At 32.7% G+C, this 18721-nt stretch overlaps 1 protein-coding gene across 15 annotated transcripts in view; it reads left to right on the forward strand.

Annotated features, from left to right (window-relative positions):
* The window catches only part of VPS13B (vacuolar protein sorting 13 homolog B), an 861603-nt gene that overhangs the window by 265140 nt on the left and 577742 nt on the right, over positions 1-18721 (forward strand). For 14 of the 15 annotated variants that reach the window (XR_012128333.1, XR_012128334.1, XM_073229878.1 and 11 more), the window contains 2 exons: positions 4797-4931; positions 5674-5847. Coding sequence is in view for 12 of the 15 variants with exons in the window: in XM_073229878.1 (XP_073085979.1) it covers positions 4797-4931; positions 5674-5847 (309 nt within the window). In the remaining 3 variants the exon portion in view is untranslated. Of the gene's footprint in view, positions 1-4796; positions 4932-5673; positions 5848-18721 lie in introns of those variants that run through there. The other variant, XR_012128335.1, reaches the window with a different exon arrangement.

An 18721-nucleotide genomic window follows, 5' to 3' on the forward strand; every position in this document is an offset into this window, starting at 1 on the left:
AATTCTCTTCTTTTATGCCCATAGAACAGATAGATCACATAGACCATGGAGCCTAGTGATCCTCTCTTTTCCAACCAAAATGAGTTTATTGAATCTTGTCAGACTACCTCCAGAAGTTGTAAGTTCTTCAGTATTCCAACCAGGTTCTGCCCCCTTCCAAATGAAAATATTTATTTTTCTAGTTGGTTATACCCAGAACTGTCCAAATTTCCATACCTGTAATCATAATACAGTAGAGCAATCAAAGTAAGTAAGTAAACTTGAAGAAGAACAGGTTAATTCTTAATAATGCAAATTAGTTTTCCAGCAATGTCCATGGTTAATATGACACAGACATGTAGGAGCAAGACTGATTCATAGGATTTTAGTTAGAAGCAAATTTTATTTTGTTAATCTTTATATTAAGATATGTCATAAAATATGTGGCAGAATATATTGCTTTAAATTAAGGCATCACTTTTATTATTCTGACAGTATGAAGCTGAGTCTTGTCAAATGTTTATATGCCATTGTTGATACTAAAAAAAGTTAAGAATCAGAGAAGCAGATCTATAGAAACATATTAGTCATTATTAAATGCTTGTTGACTCTCTTTTTTGCTGTTAATTCCAGCAGTTTGGGCACGGATTGCTGAGATGCAAGTGAGGGTGGAGCAATGAAAAATAATACTGTTCTTGCTATAAAAGACTTTGTGTTTTGTTTCTTGTGAATATATAAAGATCAATTCTGTCACCTAATTATCACTGTGAGCTACACTTTTGAGATTACTTTTTATTTCATGCTGTTAAATTGATTATAGTTCAATAGTTATATTTTATATCTATTATTTTATTCATACATTTTGGTTTAACTCAGCCCTAGATTACCACTTCACTTTCTTTTCCATGTTAAAAACATTATCAACAATGAAAAGGCAACCACTGCCTTTTAAAGTTTGCTGTCTCCTATTTGCTTGTCTCATCAGAGAGAGCCATTTGCAATCTTTGTCACATATTGAGTCTTAGAAGCCAGATTTCTTGGTACATCTATCTTTCCTGTTCTAACTACTCTTATTCTGACTCCCACTTTCTTATGTGATGTATCTTCCTCTCATTTCATTTTCTCCTTGTATTTTTCCCCTGATGTTAATGCTTTCCTTTTACTGTAGTATCAACCATTTGGGGAGTCTTTGCTATTTTTATTTTGTATAATTTAGGTCCTTTATAACTCTGCTAAGGTGGTTTATCCCTTCAATGTATATGTTAAAAGAATTTACCTCCTTCCCCTTTTAGAAACCTCAATTATTGGTTCACTATCCTGTGCTTTTTACTGTTTTTGTTTATCAAGCATGAGTCCTGACTGCTTGACCATCCTGAATGACATTTTATTTTATTATAGTTTTGCATATATTTACCTCTAAATTTCTAAATAAAATGCTTATATTGAAATTTTCTTACTTTTCATGTTTAGATATTATCTACATATTTTCTGTTGCTACAAACTTAATGCCTTAAACAACATAAATTTATTCCTAAAATTCTGTAGTTTAGAAGTCTGAAATGAGTCTCATACAAAAATCAAGGTGTCAGAATGGCTATGTTTCTTTATGAAGTCCTAGGAGAGAATCCATTTCCTTGCCTTTTCCACTTTCTGTAAGCCACTTGCTTGCTTTCCTTGGCATGTGGCCTTCTTTCTGTCATGTGTCTTTCTCTGACTCTCCTCTTCTGCTTCCTTCTTTCATTTTTAAGGTCTCTGGTGATAGTATTCTCCCTATTTCAGATCAGCTGCTTGGTAACTTCAATTCCATCTACAACCTTAATTCTCGTTTGACAAGTATGGTAACATATTCACAGGTCCTGGTATTAGGATGTAGACATTTTTTGCAAGGTGGGGCAGGATGATACTGCCTACCAAAGAGGATTTAGCTTTTAGAGCCAATACTCACTATCTCTTTTTCTATTCTTACCTAAATTATATAATATAGTATCACAATTTTAACTTAAGTTTATGTTTAATAGTATTATATTATGACCATATATGAATTATAATGTACTACCATTAAGTATTTTTTTCTTAAGCAACTTTTATTCTCTCTTCTCTTCCTCTAATGGACTGTATGGCAGCAGTATTTGAGTATATGTATGTAGGAGTGCTTTGTAAAGGCAGTGTTTCAAATGCAAAATACTGTCACTATCTTCGTGGTTGTCCTATTGACTCATGCCAGCTGACTATACATCTTACCAAAATACTGAAGTTCCTCTTTAAGTTCTGTGTGAAGTTCATATGATTTCTCATAAAAAAAGTTACTTGAAGAGTAACTACAGTATTTTGGCCTCCACTTGTAACAATTATAAATAGTGGCCTGCATTGTTAACTAATATTCGTAATACTGCCTATATCCAAGCCATGGTTTTTTAGTTTCAGTGCTTTTGTTCTTTTTGTTTAACCATGTTGCATCCCTAACAGATTTTCTTTCACAATTTCAGAAAGCAGCATTCATGTAGAACACAATGTGAGTGGTACCGTGAGTTGTGTAATGCCAAGACTCTGTTCTTCTCTACATTCCAGTGCTTATTACATTTGGGACATTTTACAGTTTTGGTTTGAAAGTGGAATGGAAAGAAACCCAGGTTATTTTATTAAGACTTTTGTTTTTAGAGCAGTTCTAGGTTCACAGCAAAATTGAGAAGGTACAGAGATTTTCCATATACCTTCTGTCTCCATACCTGCATAGCCCCCCCAATATCAATGTACCCCACCAGAGTGGCACATTATTTGTTACAATTGATGAACTTACATTGACACATCATAATAACCCAAAGTCCATGGTTTACATTACCAAGATTGTTTTTTACTAGCAACTTTTCTCCATTGTTGAAGTCTATCAAGAGATGACTCCAATTTATTTTTTAAAAATCTGAGCTTGTGGCATTAAAAACAAACTATAAAAAAGGCTTTCTTGTGAAATTACACATAACATGTTTTAGCTATTAGAAGAAGTTTTAAAATAGAAGTGGAATGATCATAAAAATATGAACTAAGTTCTTGATACTGTTAATCTAAACCAAGGTGCATTATATAGGTATATGAAATTGTTATCATATTAACAATTTTGATATTGTTTCAAATATTAAGCAACCTCTTTTGATAAAAGTCTTATATATAAATGCATTAGGTATTAACAAAGACCTACCATTTGTGACTGAATTTAGAGTCCTAAACTTTGTATACTGTGAAAGAAACTATGGCATCATTTAATCTTCTGAGTGAGTTTTTTGAGTCACAGATTTTGAGAATCTGATAAAATTACAGAAAAGTGTATAAATACATAACATTTTAGAGTCTTGTTCTGAGGATAGTAGATACCACTTCAAATGGAAACAACACAGGTGGTGAATATTAGAAAATAGCAGCCAATTAATATTTGTTTATGTAACAATCAAATAGATATTAGTCAATTGGGAGGTCTTTCTGAAGTAAGGGTTAGTAATGGGAAGGTGTTTCTTGATGATGTCCTTTAACTATTTGTAATCATGTACTGTGTTAGTTAATTACAGATTCTTGGGCCCCATCTCAGGAAAACTGTTGGGGGTTATGGGACTTCCTGACCTCATTAAGGTTATTAAAGATAAAAGATTTCAGAATAATGTTTAATATATCTATCATAGGAAGTTTATGATTTTTGTTTTATTTGAAAGTCCTTTAAGAGGAACTATTATATAAATAGTGAATAATATATATTTAATCAAAATCTGGAATGGGGAAAAGAAGGGAAATTATGTTGGTAGACTTTCATGAATATAGGCAAAATGATGGGTACAGTCTTCTGTGCGGGGATCAAATTGTATTATACACCTTAGCTCTTTGACTAACTATAGAACTTGAGCAAAAAGTTACTTAATTCCTTTAATCTGTTGTATCTTAATCTGAAAATGAGGATAATGAACATTTTTATTGTTGGCCTGTTATGAGGGTTGAACGAGAGAGATAGATATGAGCTTAAAATAACATAAGTCCTCAGTAAATATTAGTTGATTAGAGTTTTTCATCTTTATCATTATCATTTTAGTGGTTTAAAATATTGTTAATGTAATATTCTTTAAGTTTCCCTGACTGTTTAATCCTCACCTACCATTTCAGGCCAAAATGAATTTCTCCCTTCTAAATTAAAATTTTTCTACCATTTATTTTATGATAATTATTCCCTTCTTTACTTTTATGTCCTTCCACAATAGCATATAATAGAGATGTTAATGCTCACTTTTGGTGAATTGATATAGAATTCCTTTGATTCTTTTATCTACACATGGCATGTCAGTTTTGTTTATAAGCTATTGTATTTTAACTTGGTTGCCATTTTGAGATACCTTGTTTCTTTCTCATCAACCCACCTGACCAGGATATTTTGAGGAGTCTGTTTACCCTAAAAGTTTCCTGTTGAAATAAGATGTCTCAGCCTAAATGAAACTCAATTTATAAATTACATTTGTTAAAAATCTTGTTCTTGTATTCTAAAACTAAATATGATTTATTAGTCTCCTGTTTTGTTAAAACACGTGATTATTTAAGATATTTACTTCTTGAGCTTGACTAATCAAGAGCTGACTACATAACTGTAGTTATGAGAATTCAGCCCATTTATTTTAAACTTGCATCCTTCCACCTCCTAAACACTGAACTATGAAACCTAACACAAATACTGTAAGAACATCTGAGGCAGATAATTAAAGTATAATTAAGTTTAAATGCCTTGGTGAAGGAATATAAAAATTATTTAAATTCAATCAGCTAGTACATTTGCAGTTTTCTTTTATTAGGTGTGAAATCTAAGAATCCCCTGCCAACTCTTGAGGGCTCAGTCCAGAATGTTGAACTGAAGTACTGCAGTACATCATTGGTCAGATGTGCCTCTGGGACCATGGGATCAATAAAAATTTGTGCCAAAGCCCCAGGTATGTGCAGCTGGACCGTGTAAAACTTTATTGCCTGTATAGGAGAATTGGCCTTGCATTTTATAAGGAACGTTACTGAAACAAGAATTTGCTCATTGTTCCTACAGAGGTTTTAAATTTTTTCTTTTTTACTTGAAAAAATGTTTTAAATTGTGCCAGGATGATACTTCTTTTTAAATAAATTAATTTCCATTTAATGAAAAATACTTTCTTTGAATAGTTTTAAGAATGGTAATGAGGGAGAACAACTAAACTTCATTCTTATACTTTTTGGGGAGGATAGGAGATACAGATATATATGACAGTTAAAATTAAATTAAAATGTTAGTATAATAAAAAAAAAACCCAGCTGTTTTTCAATTTAAGGTTGTAATATACTTCACCTTCTTACCAATACTTATTTCATAATACTTTCCTTAAACTATTTGTAATTTTTTTCAGTGCAAATTAAATTTCTTGAGAAATTTAAAGAGGTACAAATCCACTGAATATTTAGAATATACTGTATTTCCTTTTTGTAAGCTTACTGAACATGTTCTACATTAATTAGGTAAATTTTAAAACTTAATTTTTAAGAGTTAAATGTGCTTTTATATTAGTCATATTTTTTTAGAGAATAAATGTACAGCTAAAATGACCAAATATTGAAATGTTATATTATGATAGTATGTTTCAAGATCAAGCATCCTCACGCTACTTCTATATTTTATATGATTTTTTTTTCATTAATATTTCTATTCAGGTGATAGTGGAAAGGAGAAGTTGATTCCATTGCTTCAGGGTCCTTCTGACACTAAAGACCTTCATAGCAGCAAGTGGCTCAATGAGAGTAGAAAGCCAGAATCTCTCTTAGCTCCAGATTTGATAGTCTTCACAGTCCAAGTTCCACAATATATAGACTACTGCCATAATTCTGGTAAGTACAAACTTAATCATCATCACCTTTTTGCATAAGGTTTTTAAAAATTGGACTTAAAAAAAATAAGGGCCTCTTCTTTTTTCTTTTTTCTAAATAATTTGTGTCCATTGGGATGCTCTCTGTAGTGTGTCATTTTGATAAATGACCTATGTTTACAAACACGGTTTTATTTTATGTGAGAGATATTTCAGCTGTATGTATAACATTTTTAGATTCTTCTAAATCCAACTGAGTTTTAAAATACACTATATAACATGCAGGAAGGAGTAAAAGAAATTTAAAACATTGCAATGAAAGAAATATTTTTTGGGGGGATAGTAACACTTTGTGACCCATAGTTTGCCATATTAAAATTAGGTGTTTGGGCTTCCTGTAGTTTTGCAAAAAGGAAAAGGTGTTGGTAGAACCAAGAAAAAACTAAGAGGTCAAGATCTTATTCCTTAGTTATATATTTTTCTAGTAGTATTTTTCTAGAATCGGTTTCATTTCATTCACCACCATAATAGCAGAGCCATACCTCTCATGTTGAGAGGAGATGCCAGAGGATCAATGAAGACTGGAGAAAAAAAAGGTATGATAAAAAGAGACTAATATCTCCCATGAGTTCAGTTAGCCAGGATGTGGTTAGTAAAGCCAAGGTGGTCAGTCACTGAGGTTAGAAATAAGATAGCTGCATACAGAGTTCTTAAAAGAGTAGGGCACCTGAATTTTTTTTAGAGTTAATTGGCCCATGAGGAAGTGGTTTCAAATAGCTGTCTAAGAGTAGAGCTCCATTAAAATTATTCAACAAGTAATATAGCTTATAGAAAATGTTGTTCATCATTGCATGAGTTCAAAGTAAAAACCATGAAAGATCTGTAATTAACTAGACGAACTATGTGGAGGTGAATGTTCCAATCATTGTGCAAGTGTCCATATGCAGGAATACAAAAGATATTTGAAAGATGAATTTTGTTACAGTAGCATTTGCAGCTGAATGACATCCACGTTACAAACTGGAAATTAGTATTTGAAAGGTGAGCCTGAAGACCCCATCAGCATGATTCTAAAGACAACACTCCTCAAAAAGAAGTTATCAGCCTGGTGAGAATGGATATGGAACACTAAGGAAAAAGTGGATGAGGATGAGGGTAAACCCAAACTAAGACTGTACCTATGGATAAAAGATTTTACCAATCTTTTAAGGCAGGGATTGGGCAAATATTTTAATAAAGGGGCAGATAACTAGTATTTTAGGCTTTGTGGACCATATGTCTCTGTCTCAACTATTCAGTTTTGCTGTTTTAGCACAAAAATAACCATAGACAATATGTAAATATGAAAGGGTGTGACTTTCCAATAAAACTTTATTCACAAAAATGGGAGGTGGACCAGACTTAGCCAATGTGGTTTGCCTACTCCTGTTTTAGGGAGAAGGGATTGCTAGTTAAAAAAACATCATGCTTTTGTTAATGCTTATTTAATCAGGTTCCTTTTGGTAAACTTCTTTACATAATTATCTCTATAGCAGTTTTTGATAGGTTTTGTTTTCAAATCACCAAATCATTAAAAATATTATTAAAATAACCAGACCATTCAGTTATAATTTTGATACTTAAGAAGGGATTAAGCTTATTTGAAACTACCACATATTTTTTAATTGGATAGGGAATCCTAATTTTTTGTTTTGCCATATATTCGGAATGATTAATGTCTCAAGCTTATTTAAATAATAATCTGATCTTTCCTAGAACAATATATTATTATTTGTAATTTAAATGCGTTTCTGGGGTCAGAAAAATATATTTGTATTTCTAGCCTTTTGGGCCTAAAAGTAAACTGTTATTAAAAAAATTATACCTATGATATTTCTACGGTGAACTTTTATGTTTTTTTCATGGTGCTAAGGAAATTCACCTAGTCTTCAACACTAGTGTTATATTTAGTGATATGTTTATGGATTTGTGTGTATAATTGTGATGTGATAATGTATGTGGTGCTTTGAAAATATTTCTTTGGATATGTTTTAATCCTAAAACATGATATGTTTAAACTACATTCACATACTTTATTTCAGACATTTTAAAATTTAAATTTTCCATCCACCAGGCAGTTGCCACCTACAGTCATGACTCAAATATTTGTGATATGAGTATGACAGAGCTCATAAGTATTATTTTTTTAAAGCCAGTTTAAAAATAATACTGATCAATCTATGTTCCTGTAACAAGATTTAATTTGGAGATGTGTGTGTGTCTGTATATTTAATTGATGTTGTAGACAAATCATAAATTTTAAATGAAATAATTTATTAACAGTCTTTCCCGACTTCACTAAAATATCACCCTATTTTCCTGATCACTGTACATAAGTTTTTTTCTTGCATATGTGTATGCACATACATGTGTTGATACACACTTATTCCCCCCACCTTTTTTTTTAGTTTTTCTTTGTGCTTACCACAGTCTTTCATACTATATATATATATATTACTGAATTAACTTGTTGATATTTTTCCCCAGTAGAATTTATGCTTCATTTGGGAAGAGATTTTTGTCTCTTTTGGTCGCTGCTGTATTCCTAGTATCTAGAACAATACCATATATAGTAGGTTATCAACAAATATTAACAAATGAATGAGTAAGTAAGTGCTGACTACATTTACTTTTCTTTGGTTTTTGAGGCTGGAGCACCTAAGGGAAATGACACAGGAGTCTTTCCTGATATTTAAAATGAAAAATGCTGGGTAGTTAAGCCCTTATAGGTGAATAATAAAAAGGAATCACAGGTAATCTCTGCTGTTCTTTCACAAATAGACAGATATCCTGCGGAGGTTGTTAAAAAACTTTTCTCATAGGTTTATAGAACTGAATGAGATGTATTTGAATATAGAGTAGTAAGTGATCAGCTAAGAGACAAATTGTGTATTTTTAAAGGAGTTTGGTTATCATTCTAACAGGCACTTGAATATTATGGGTTGATATGTGGAAGACAGCTGCCTTTATGCATATGCTCTCAAATTGAATGTAGGGGATTAAAACTGGGAGCCAGCAAATGTTGTGGATTTATTATAGAAGTCAGGAAGTAAGTTTTGAGAGAAGCTTAATTGGAATAGAGGTAGAGTTTTTTTCTCTGGCTTCAGAGTATGAGGGAATGGACAGCTTTAGTGATGGGAATTAGGTATTAGTATGACTGAAAGAAATGCTAATGGTATTAGCAAAACTTACAAAAAAGATACCTTACAATTTAAAAATCACTTTCATATAAATTCTTTTGTTTGTTTTCAAAAACAAGACTGTTTTTGGCATAGTAAATGTTATCTGAGTCTTACAGTAAGGAAATAAGAGACCTAGAAGTCTAAGTCATCAGACACTGAACTTGAACTTGGGGCTTCTAACTATATAACATTTTCCCACTATCCTAGACTATTTATAATATTGCCTTTTACTTAGGATCCATATTTCTAAACATTACCTACTAAAACCTTTGAATGTACTTAACTGAAGACTCTTGCCTTAGTGCATATTAAACACTGTCGGAAGAGCCACCCTTTCATGATGTCACAACATTGCTTTGTCTTTAAAGTCTCAATAACTCTCTTTGCACTTTTCTCTTTTCCCCCTTGATTGTGTTCTTGCTTTACTAGACTGACTTGGATTACAGTGAAGTATCTGAAGGTTTTTGTGGGAGTGCAGTGTGCCAGCCCACATTTTGTATCATTATTAACTATGCATGAGAACCATTTAATGACATTTCTGGTTCTTATATTTGTGTAGATATTAGGGGTCAAATAGATAAACAAGATGTGTCTTTGGTTCATTCAGAGGTAGAAGCAGTTTGTGACTTTAATTTATGTATGTAAAATATTTTTAAATGGGCTGTAAGCATTTTTCTTTCTTTACCCTTTAGGTACAGGCTTAGGCTCTTCCTCATATGTTGTGTTTTCCCTAAGATTTCTAACAGGTTCTGCTTGTTAAAAAGTTGTGGGTCTATGTTAATCCTGGTATTAATCTACACATAAATTTGGGATTTCTTCTATTTAAGACTATAAAATGATCACAAAGTTCTATAAACTTAGAATCAAAGAATTTAGAGGTGAGTGTCAGGAGCCCTTTTTATGTGTCTCCCTCTTTCTGTATGTTCCAGTTCTCTTGGCCTTCTTTCAGCCTCTCAGTGGCAATTATGCTTTTGCTCTTTTTTCAGTCTGGAATTCTCACAAATATCCTTATTCTTTCACCTGAAACTGTTTAACTCCAGCTCAGTCTTAGGATCTTAGCTCAACTACTGCCTCTTGAAGGAAGCCCTCCCTGATGTTAGCTTCCCCTATCCGCCACCACTCAACTAGATTAAGTACCTATGTTACATTCATTTTCATAGTTCACTGTACTTTTCTTTCATAGCACTTCTGACAGTGTACATTTATATAGTGTGTGATTGTCTGTCTGTAACACTTGACAGTGAGTTCTTTGAGGGAAGAATTAGTCACTGGTTGCTTATCATTTATCTACAGAGCCTAACATTGTCTTACACATAGAGAAATGCTCGAGAAATTATTTGTTGAATAAATGAGTAAATGAACATGGTCAAGAGTATGAATGTGTTTGATAGAATTAAGTGGTAAGTCCTTAATACATGTTAACCACATTCCCATTTCTCTTTCTGTGTTTCTTTCTCCTCATGTATATATCTACCATTGGAGAAAATATCTACCAGAATCTTTCTTTGTTAGTTCTAATTACTATTAGATCCTCTGTTTTACTGTAATATCCATTCTTGGTCTAGTTTTATTCTTATAAGTGACATGAAATAATATGTCAGCTCTAAATATACCTGAAAAAAATGTATTATCTTATATTTCTTAATTTTATTTCCCTTTCTCATTATTCAACTTTTTCAGTCTTTGGCATTTATCATATGACCATACCCTTTCTGTTGAAACAGTCTCTCTTGGCCTCCAGGTATTAAGAGACAACTCGCTATAGGTTTTCAAGTTTTTGCATATCTTGTGAATGGGAGTTTTTGTGTATCTTGTGAACTGACTGCTCTTTGTTTTAGACTGTCTCTTAAAGGATTTTAGTTTAGTTTAAATCTGTCTTGAAAGACAGATCTAGTTTCCCTCAGCAGCCAATGAATGGAAGGCATGTTTAATTCCCATTATAAAAGATTTGACTCCTCAGCTAGGGGTTTTTCGCTTATCATGTATGGCACTTCATGTGCTAGCACCCTCCTTAATGCCTCTTAGTCATCCTTCTGGAACTTGAGGGCTAAAGGAACTGATGCACACATGTTGATACTCTTGCTGCTTGTTGTGCCGTGAATAATAAAGTCCTTGTCTCTGACTTGGGAGTCTCCTTCTATATCATTTATGAAACTATAGCAGGGTAAAATCTTAGGCTTACAATTCTTAATACCAGAACAATATAGTTTTTTGGTTCTCCTTGCTGAACCATGTTCAGTCCCTCCTCAAATACAGTAGTTTCCTCCATCTGGGTGAGACACATTCCAGGATACCCATTGCTGCCTGGGTACCAAACCCTGTATATAGTATGTTTTTCCTATACAAACATACCTATGATACAGTTTAATTTATAAATTATACACAGTAAGAGATTAACAAAAATAGGACAGTTATAACAATATACTGTAATAAAAGTAGGGTGACTGTAGTCTCTCTTTCAAAATATCTCATTGTACTCACCCCTCTTGTGATGATGTGAAATGATAAAATGCCTGCACGATGAAACGAAGTGAGGTGAGTGGTGTAGGCATTGTATTGTAGCATTAGGCCATTATTAACCTTTTGATGGCACGTCAGAAGTAGGATGATCTGCTTCTAGACTGTAGTTGAATGTGGGGATCCAGAGTTGGGGAAAGTGAAACCAGATATAGGGGGACAACTTTACATTTCTTTCCTTTGTGCCGTAACTATAGGTTGTTCCCAAGATTATGTTATTCGTTCTCTTCTGCTTGGATGATTTAATCAAAAGTCCTATTTTTAGCAATCAACCATATATATGTATCTCTCTCTATGTGCATTTACTTTTTTTGAGAGCCAGATTCCAAATTTCAGCCACCTCTTGACCATTTTCCTAATGGTAACTGACATGTTTAAAACTAAACTCAATTCCCCCCCCCACCCCATTTCATAATCCATTATTCACTATATCAATTAATGGGACTTGTTCCCTCTTAAAGCTCTAAACTCCAGCATTAGCTCAGTTGTTCCTTTTTTACTTCTCAGTGTATATAGATGTTCCACAAAAATAAAAAAAAACTAAATAGTCCTGGCTAAACATAATTCATTAGTTTTAGTCATTTGCCATATATATGATTTGTCTTCATATTCATTGCCATTTTGATTACTTCTACTTACTACACATTTCAAAATGTCTGTTTCAAAATTTAACACAATGCTCTATGTAACACAAAGTATAGAGTGTATTCCCAGATTTGTGTAGTGAAGTGAACTTTATTGAGTTACTGTTTGTTTTGAGCTTAATATGCTAGTGGAAACCAGAGTTCCTTTTGACATAACTGCTCTTAATACAGTTTTCCATATTGTGTATATCTATATTAGTTTATGAATTTACATGAAGAACTTCATACTTATTCCTAAGAAATTTCATCTAATTGAAATTGGTCCACCATTAAGAAGGTATGTTTGACTGTAATTACTTGTGCAAGTAGGATAAGCATGCTATTTTTGATTTTAATATATAAAATGTACAATTACTTAAGATTAGAGAAGTAGAATTTTGTGATTATGGTGTTATTTTAAAATAATCGGAAACAAGTGTTCCTCTTAAAATGCGATTTAAATATAATACAGTTTAAGCCGATCATCTTGTTCCCCAGTGTAATCAGTTTCAGAAATAAATATGAAGTTTTTAACTGAACTAGATTGTCGTATATTAAAAGTTATTTTATATTTTACCCATGAAATATAGGCAACTTTTGATCATTGTTATTGGAAAGTCACAGTTACAATTCTAATCTCTGGAAATTCATAGTTAAATTAAGGGGTAATTCTCTTCTTGATTAAAACATACAAGCAAACCTACACACATTCTTGTTTCACCAGAGTTCATTGGTTAGTATAGCAATTGTTAAGGAGTTTCTAAAATGGTGACAGTAGTTTGTAAACTTTATGAGAAATTTTTTTTATTCCTCAAATTCTCCTTATAATGTGGAATTAAGCAAATTGCCTTGAAGTTATGTTTTTATTTTACTATTTTTGACAGGACACATGAGCAAGAATGCTTATATATTGTAGCAATTAAAGACAATTCACATTTGTGGTTTGGGCAAAATGTGTAAAAATTATACCCATCTATCATATTACATTTCCTTTCCTCCTCCCCAAGGACTTTACTATGTACTTTATCTGTAATTGTTGCCAGTTTTCTATCATGTTCCCACTGGGCTTCTGGTGCAAAAAATCTTATCCTCTTGATGACAGAGCTTGCCTGAATGATTTCATGCTCCTAGCATTTTTGTTCACGGGAATTAGGGGCAAAATGTAACTACAGCCAAACAGAGCATCTATTTTTGTAATTTTGGAGTTTAGGCTCTGTTATTGGAACTAAATGAAGAGATGCAGGTGTTCTCCAGTCCAAGCCCTTTGGGAGTTTTGATGGTAGATGCTTGAAAAGAAAATGCATGTGTTTCTAGAGTCAAACAGCAGCTGTGAGACAAGGATTTATGTATTTCTCAGAACTTTGGGATTTCAAAATGTTACATTTAATCACAAGCACAGAAAGGGGAGCAAATGTTAAAGATGTTACGCATAAAAGTAAGTTTACTGATCTCTTTACCATACGAACTAGCTGTGGGAATATAGGAGCAAAGTGATTTTTAATCATAATACAAACAATTTCCACAGGATTGTGATAGTTACCAGGACATAGCTTTTTGAGAACTTTGCATTTGTAGCACAGAGAATTTTTATCCTACTTTTTAACTTTTTTTTTCTATTTGGACACATACATTTTTATATACATAACACACATACACGATGAAAGGTTTAGTAAATTGTTTGCTAAATGCATTTTGATTATAACTAGTTTAGAAAATTAAGTAAATATTTTGTAATAACACAATATGATGTTTCATATAAAAGATAAATAAACTTTTCTCTAAAGATAAAGGACTTTCCAGGTATATTTAAAACATTTATACTTACACATATTAAAGCAAATATATAGTCAAAACATTTTTTTCTTTTTCAAATTATGAAGTTACTCAGTGTTGTGGTTAATTCTCAAATTTATCTTCATTGAAATAAAGGCATACTTTTTAATATTTCCTTGCCATTCTCATATTTTTACTGCTTTTTTTAGTTTAATCATTAGTTCATTCATCCAACTAATATTTATTGCGAATTTTCTGTGTATAGAAATATGACGCATCAAAGTCTACTTTAAAAAACTTCTAGTATACTGAGATGGGCATATAAATATCAAGGTTGAATGAAGAAAGGCTTATGTTCTGAGTTCAGTTTCATCGATTGTAAACTATATTGTTTTGAGCAAGTCAACCTTTCTGAGTATTGGTTTCTCACCTATAAAATGAGGATAGTCTTATCTGATCACTAGGATTATTATATAGGTTAAGTTAAGTACTATATCCTCAAGCACACTTTAAACTGTAAAACATAATGCATACTTTAAGTATTAGCTACCCTGTCCAAAATAATACCCTGTATTAATTACTTTCTCTTTCAAAACTTAGGGTTTTTCTCATGAGTCTTATCGTTTCTTACTTTGTTCTCTGCATCTAACTGATCCTATTTACTTTAAATTTTTCTTCGAGTTAGCTCTGTAATTCTGTGGGAATGCAGTCCTGAAGCTAGGAGCAAATCCTTTTCCTAGTCCCAGACTCTAATCTCCTTCCAAATGTAAATGTCTCCTGGATGCCACGATGCTTAGAGTCAGGAACAGGCGCAATAGCAACAGGAAATTACTTTGCTTGCTCCTTCGAAAGGTCCCAGATTCTGGAAGGAAGCCAATGGGAGAAATCCCTTGAGTCTGGTGGGTTGCCAGTTGTTTCTCTCATTTATAGCATGAGGTCAAAATTTTGCATTTTTTACTGCTTGTATAGTTAAAGGAAACTGGTATTCAAAGTAAGTAGTAGCTTTATTTGTAAATTTTAAATTACTAAATGAGAAGGATTTCAGGTTGTAATGGGCCTCAGTTGAACACCATAAAACATGTAATGTTTCTTATATGTTTATATGGATAAAAAAGCTATCATTATTAACTCAGTTCATTTTATATTTTAGAAAATGATGTCTTCAAAGTGAGTTTTTGTTTGTGCAAGTTAGCCATATCCTAGCTGTCATATTAGCCAAATGTGGTGTAGAATCTTCTGTGAACCAGTAGGAGTTGACTTAGAATACACTTAGGAGGGAGATTCACATCAGTCTTTGCTACCTGACTCTTCCCCTAATTGTTCCATCCTTTCTAGAAGAAACTTGATTTCACAATAGCTCTTGCATCCCTTTTACTCAGTACAGTACATAGGAATCATCCTATGCCACTGCTTTGTTTTGTAATGATGAGAGTCAGTTGTCCATTAATGTGTGAGCATTTAAGCACATTTTTGAGAATTATTATTTTCATCTTCCACTGCCTTTCACCCTTACTCTTCCTCCCTTTCCTTTCTCCTCCCTTCCCAATCAGTTATTCTCTTCCAAGCAACACCACAGCACTTTGACCATATCACACAGCAAACAGTCATACCTGTTCATAAGATTCCTTCCCCATGAAACTAGGAGTTCCTAACGGTAGGGATCATGAAAAGTAGATGATAGGTATGCAGTAATACCAGATGGTCCAAAGGAAATGATTTTTGCCATTTCGGTGTATTCTTATTGTCTACAGGCTCACATCATTTATTTTATATTATTTTTTATTATTTTTTATTTTGTTATCATTAATCTACAATTATATGAAGAACATTATGTTTACTAGGGTCCCTCCTTCACCAAGTCCCCCAGACAAACCCCATTACAGTCACAGTCCATTAGCGTAGTAAGATGCTATAGACTCACTACTTGTCTTCTCTGTGTTGCACATCCCTCCCTGTGTCCCCCCCACCCCACATTATACATGCTAATCGTAAGGCCCCCTTTCTTTTTCCCTGCCCTTATCCCTCCCTTCCCAACCCTCCTGCCCAGTCCCTTTCCCTTTGGTAACTGTTAGTCCATTCTTGGGTTCTGTGATTCTGCTATTTTGCTCCTTCAGTTTTTCTTTGTTCTTATACTCCACATATGAGTGAAATCATTTGGTATTTGTCTTTCTCCACTTGGCTTATTTCACTGAGCATAATACCCTCTAGCTCCATCTATGTTGTTGCAAATGGTAGGATTTGTTTTCTTTTTACAGCAGAATAATATTCCATTGTGTATATGTATCACATCTTCTTTATCCATTCATCTACTGATGGACATTTAGTTTGCTTCCATTTCTTGGCTATTGTAAATAGTGCTGTGATAAACATAGGGGTGCATCTGTCTTTTTCAAACTGGGCTGCTGCATTTTTAGGGTAAATTCCTAGAAGTGGAATTCCTGGGTCAATTGGTAAGTCTATTTTGAGCATTTTGAGGAACCTCCATACTGCTTTCCACAATGGTTGAACTATTTTACATTCCCACCAGCAGTGTAGGAAGGTTCCTCTTTCTCCACAACCACCCCAACATTTGTTGTTGTTTGTCTTTTGGATGGTAGCCATCCTTACTGGTGTGAGGTGATATCTCATTGTGGTTTTAATTTGCATTTCTCTGATAACTAGCTATGTGGAGCATCTTTTCATGTGTCTGTTGGATAGGCTCACATCATTTTATTTCTATATTGGTATGTGGGGAAAAATGTAGTCCAGCTTTAGCCTGTTAAAAGAATAATTAAAAAATAGTAATATCATGACTCTCATATAGCTATAAAATGGACAAATGTTTAAGATTATTAACATCATTATCAATGAGAGAACCAGGCAGATGTTACAACCAGATCAAAGGAAAATTTAAAACAAGACATTTATAGGTCAGTAATACTGTAATCAATTAGGAAATGGACATAAAACTCATTTCTTCCACAGTGGAAAAGGGAGGTCAATTGAACTTTTGCCTTAGAGAATTTATTTGTATATATAGTTAAGAATTACTTTTGGTTTGCTGTCAGTTATCCATAGTTTACAGATATATGTAAGAAAGCTCAAAGGCAATGAAAGGTGCAGCAGAGTCCCCATGGAATCAGACTCAAGTCCCTGGAAGGTTGTACTCCACACAATGCAGAGCTTTTCACTGAAGAAGTTTTTTTTCCTAGGAGCCTTACTAAATTCCAGATGGCTAGGCTATTTTTAGCTGTGGGTGATTTAAATATAGAGGCAGGTCAGAAGAAATTTTGTGAGGCCAAGATTCAGTACATGGAGTGAAAATTAAAGGGAAATAATACCACCGGCAGAGGGCAGTGATGAAGTAACTGTTTCCTCATGTGCTAAGGAGGTATTTGTTATTCAGTAATTGTGGGATCATCCTATGGACTGTAACTTTAATTTTTGAGATCTTGTCATATTAAGTTCCCTTCAGCCAGATGCTTTGTCAGTATCTACAATTTTCAGTGAAAGGTGTTTTGTTTTTTGTTAATGAAGTAAATAAATAAAATGTTCTAACCTGGTTTCAAGGTAAATAATGTGTTCCACTTTAATAGGAAGCTTTCTTGGGGAAAAATATTTATACAGTGAATATTTTAATGCCTACTCTATGTCAGCCACTGATTTAGGTATTGAGAGAGAGAGTGTGTGTGTATACATACATACAAGAAAGAGGAGTTCCTAAACTTCACAGAAGTAACATTCTTTTAATTATGATATTTCAATTTTAGTGGATAGTTTAATTGTATTTTTTTCTTATGAGAATTACATGCTTCATATAGTATTACCTAAAATATAAGAAGCCTCTTTTCAAATGTAAAAATTATATCTTGCCTGATTTTTCCAGTTACAAGAGGAAATTCTGAAATACTTTTAAAGTATTTATAAGAATATAGTAGACAAAGTTGTATAGAACTCAGTTACAGATAAATAACAAGAAAAACAAAAATAGAAATACACCACAGGAAATGGCCAAAGGAGATAAAAAAGATGCAAGTGATCAAAAATACATGAAAAAATTCAAACTAAGAAGTAGTCAAAGAAATGGGTATTAGAATAATAAGGAACAACTTTTACCTGTGAAATTGATATTAATATATTATAAAATTGAAAGCTGAGAAATGTGTGAGATCAACACACTCATAGAAGTCTGGTAGAACTGCGAATTTGTTATAGACTCTCCAGAAATCAATTTAAGAGAGTTTATTAAGGATCAGAAGAATGGTCATCCTTCATTATCCCATTTCCAAGACTATATCCTAAAAAAATAATCAAAGGTGCATTTAAAGACTTGTATTTAAAATGTAAGGGTATTCACATCAGCTTATTTATAATGATAATAAATCATCTTTGTTGTCCAAGAAGTAGGGAAAATTGTAAAACAAAATTGAGTATATCCATTGAACAGCATCTTTGAAATCAGTCATTTGAAATGTGTATCATAGGAAAATGTTGATATTAAAAACTTGGGTGAAAAAATGCAACATATAATAAAGTTGTAATTAGTTTTTAACATTTTCTCTCAACATATACCTGTGAATATATATATATAGTTATATTATTTTCATATAAAAATTACTTTTAACAGTGATTTTCAATACTTGATGGAATTATGAGTCATTTCCCTTTCATGTTTATACTCTACTATGGTATTTGATATTTTCTGCAAACATAGACATCTTTTTTAAATATATTTTTTCTAAAGTACTAATTTTCAACTTTCCATATTTATTTATTTATGAAT

The sequence above is a fragment of the Manis javanica genome, chromosome 2 (genome assembly GCF_040802235.1).
Source record: "Manis javanica isolate MJ-LG chromosome 2, MJ_LKY, whole genome shotgun sequence".
Classification (NCBI taxonomy): domain Eukaryota; kingdom Metazoa; phylum Chordata; class Mammalia; order Pholidota; family Manidae; genus Manis; species Manis javanica.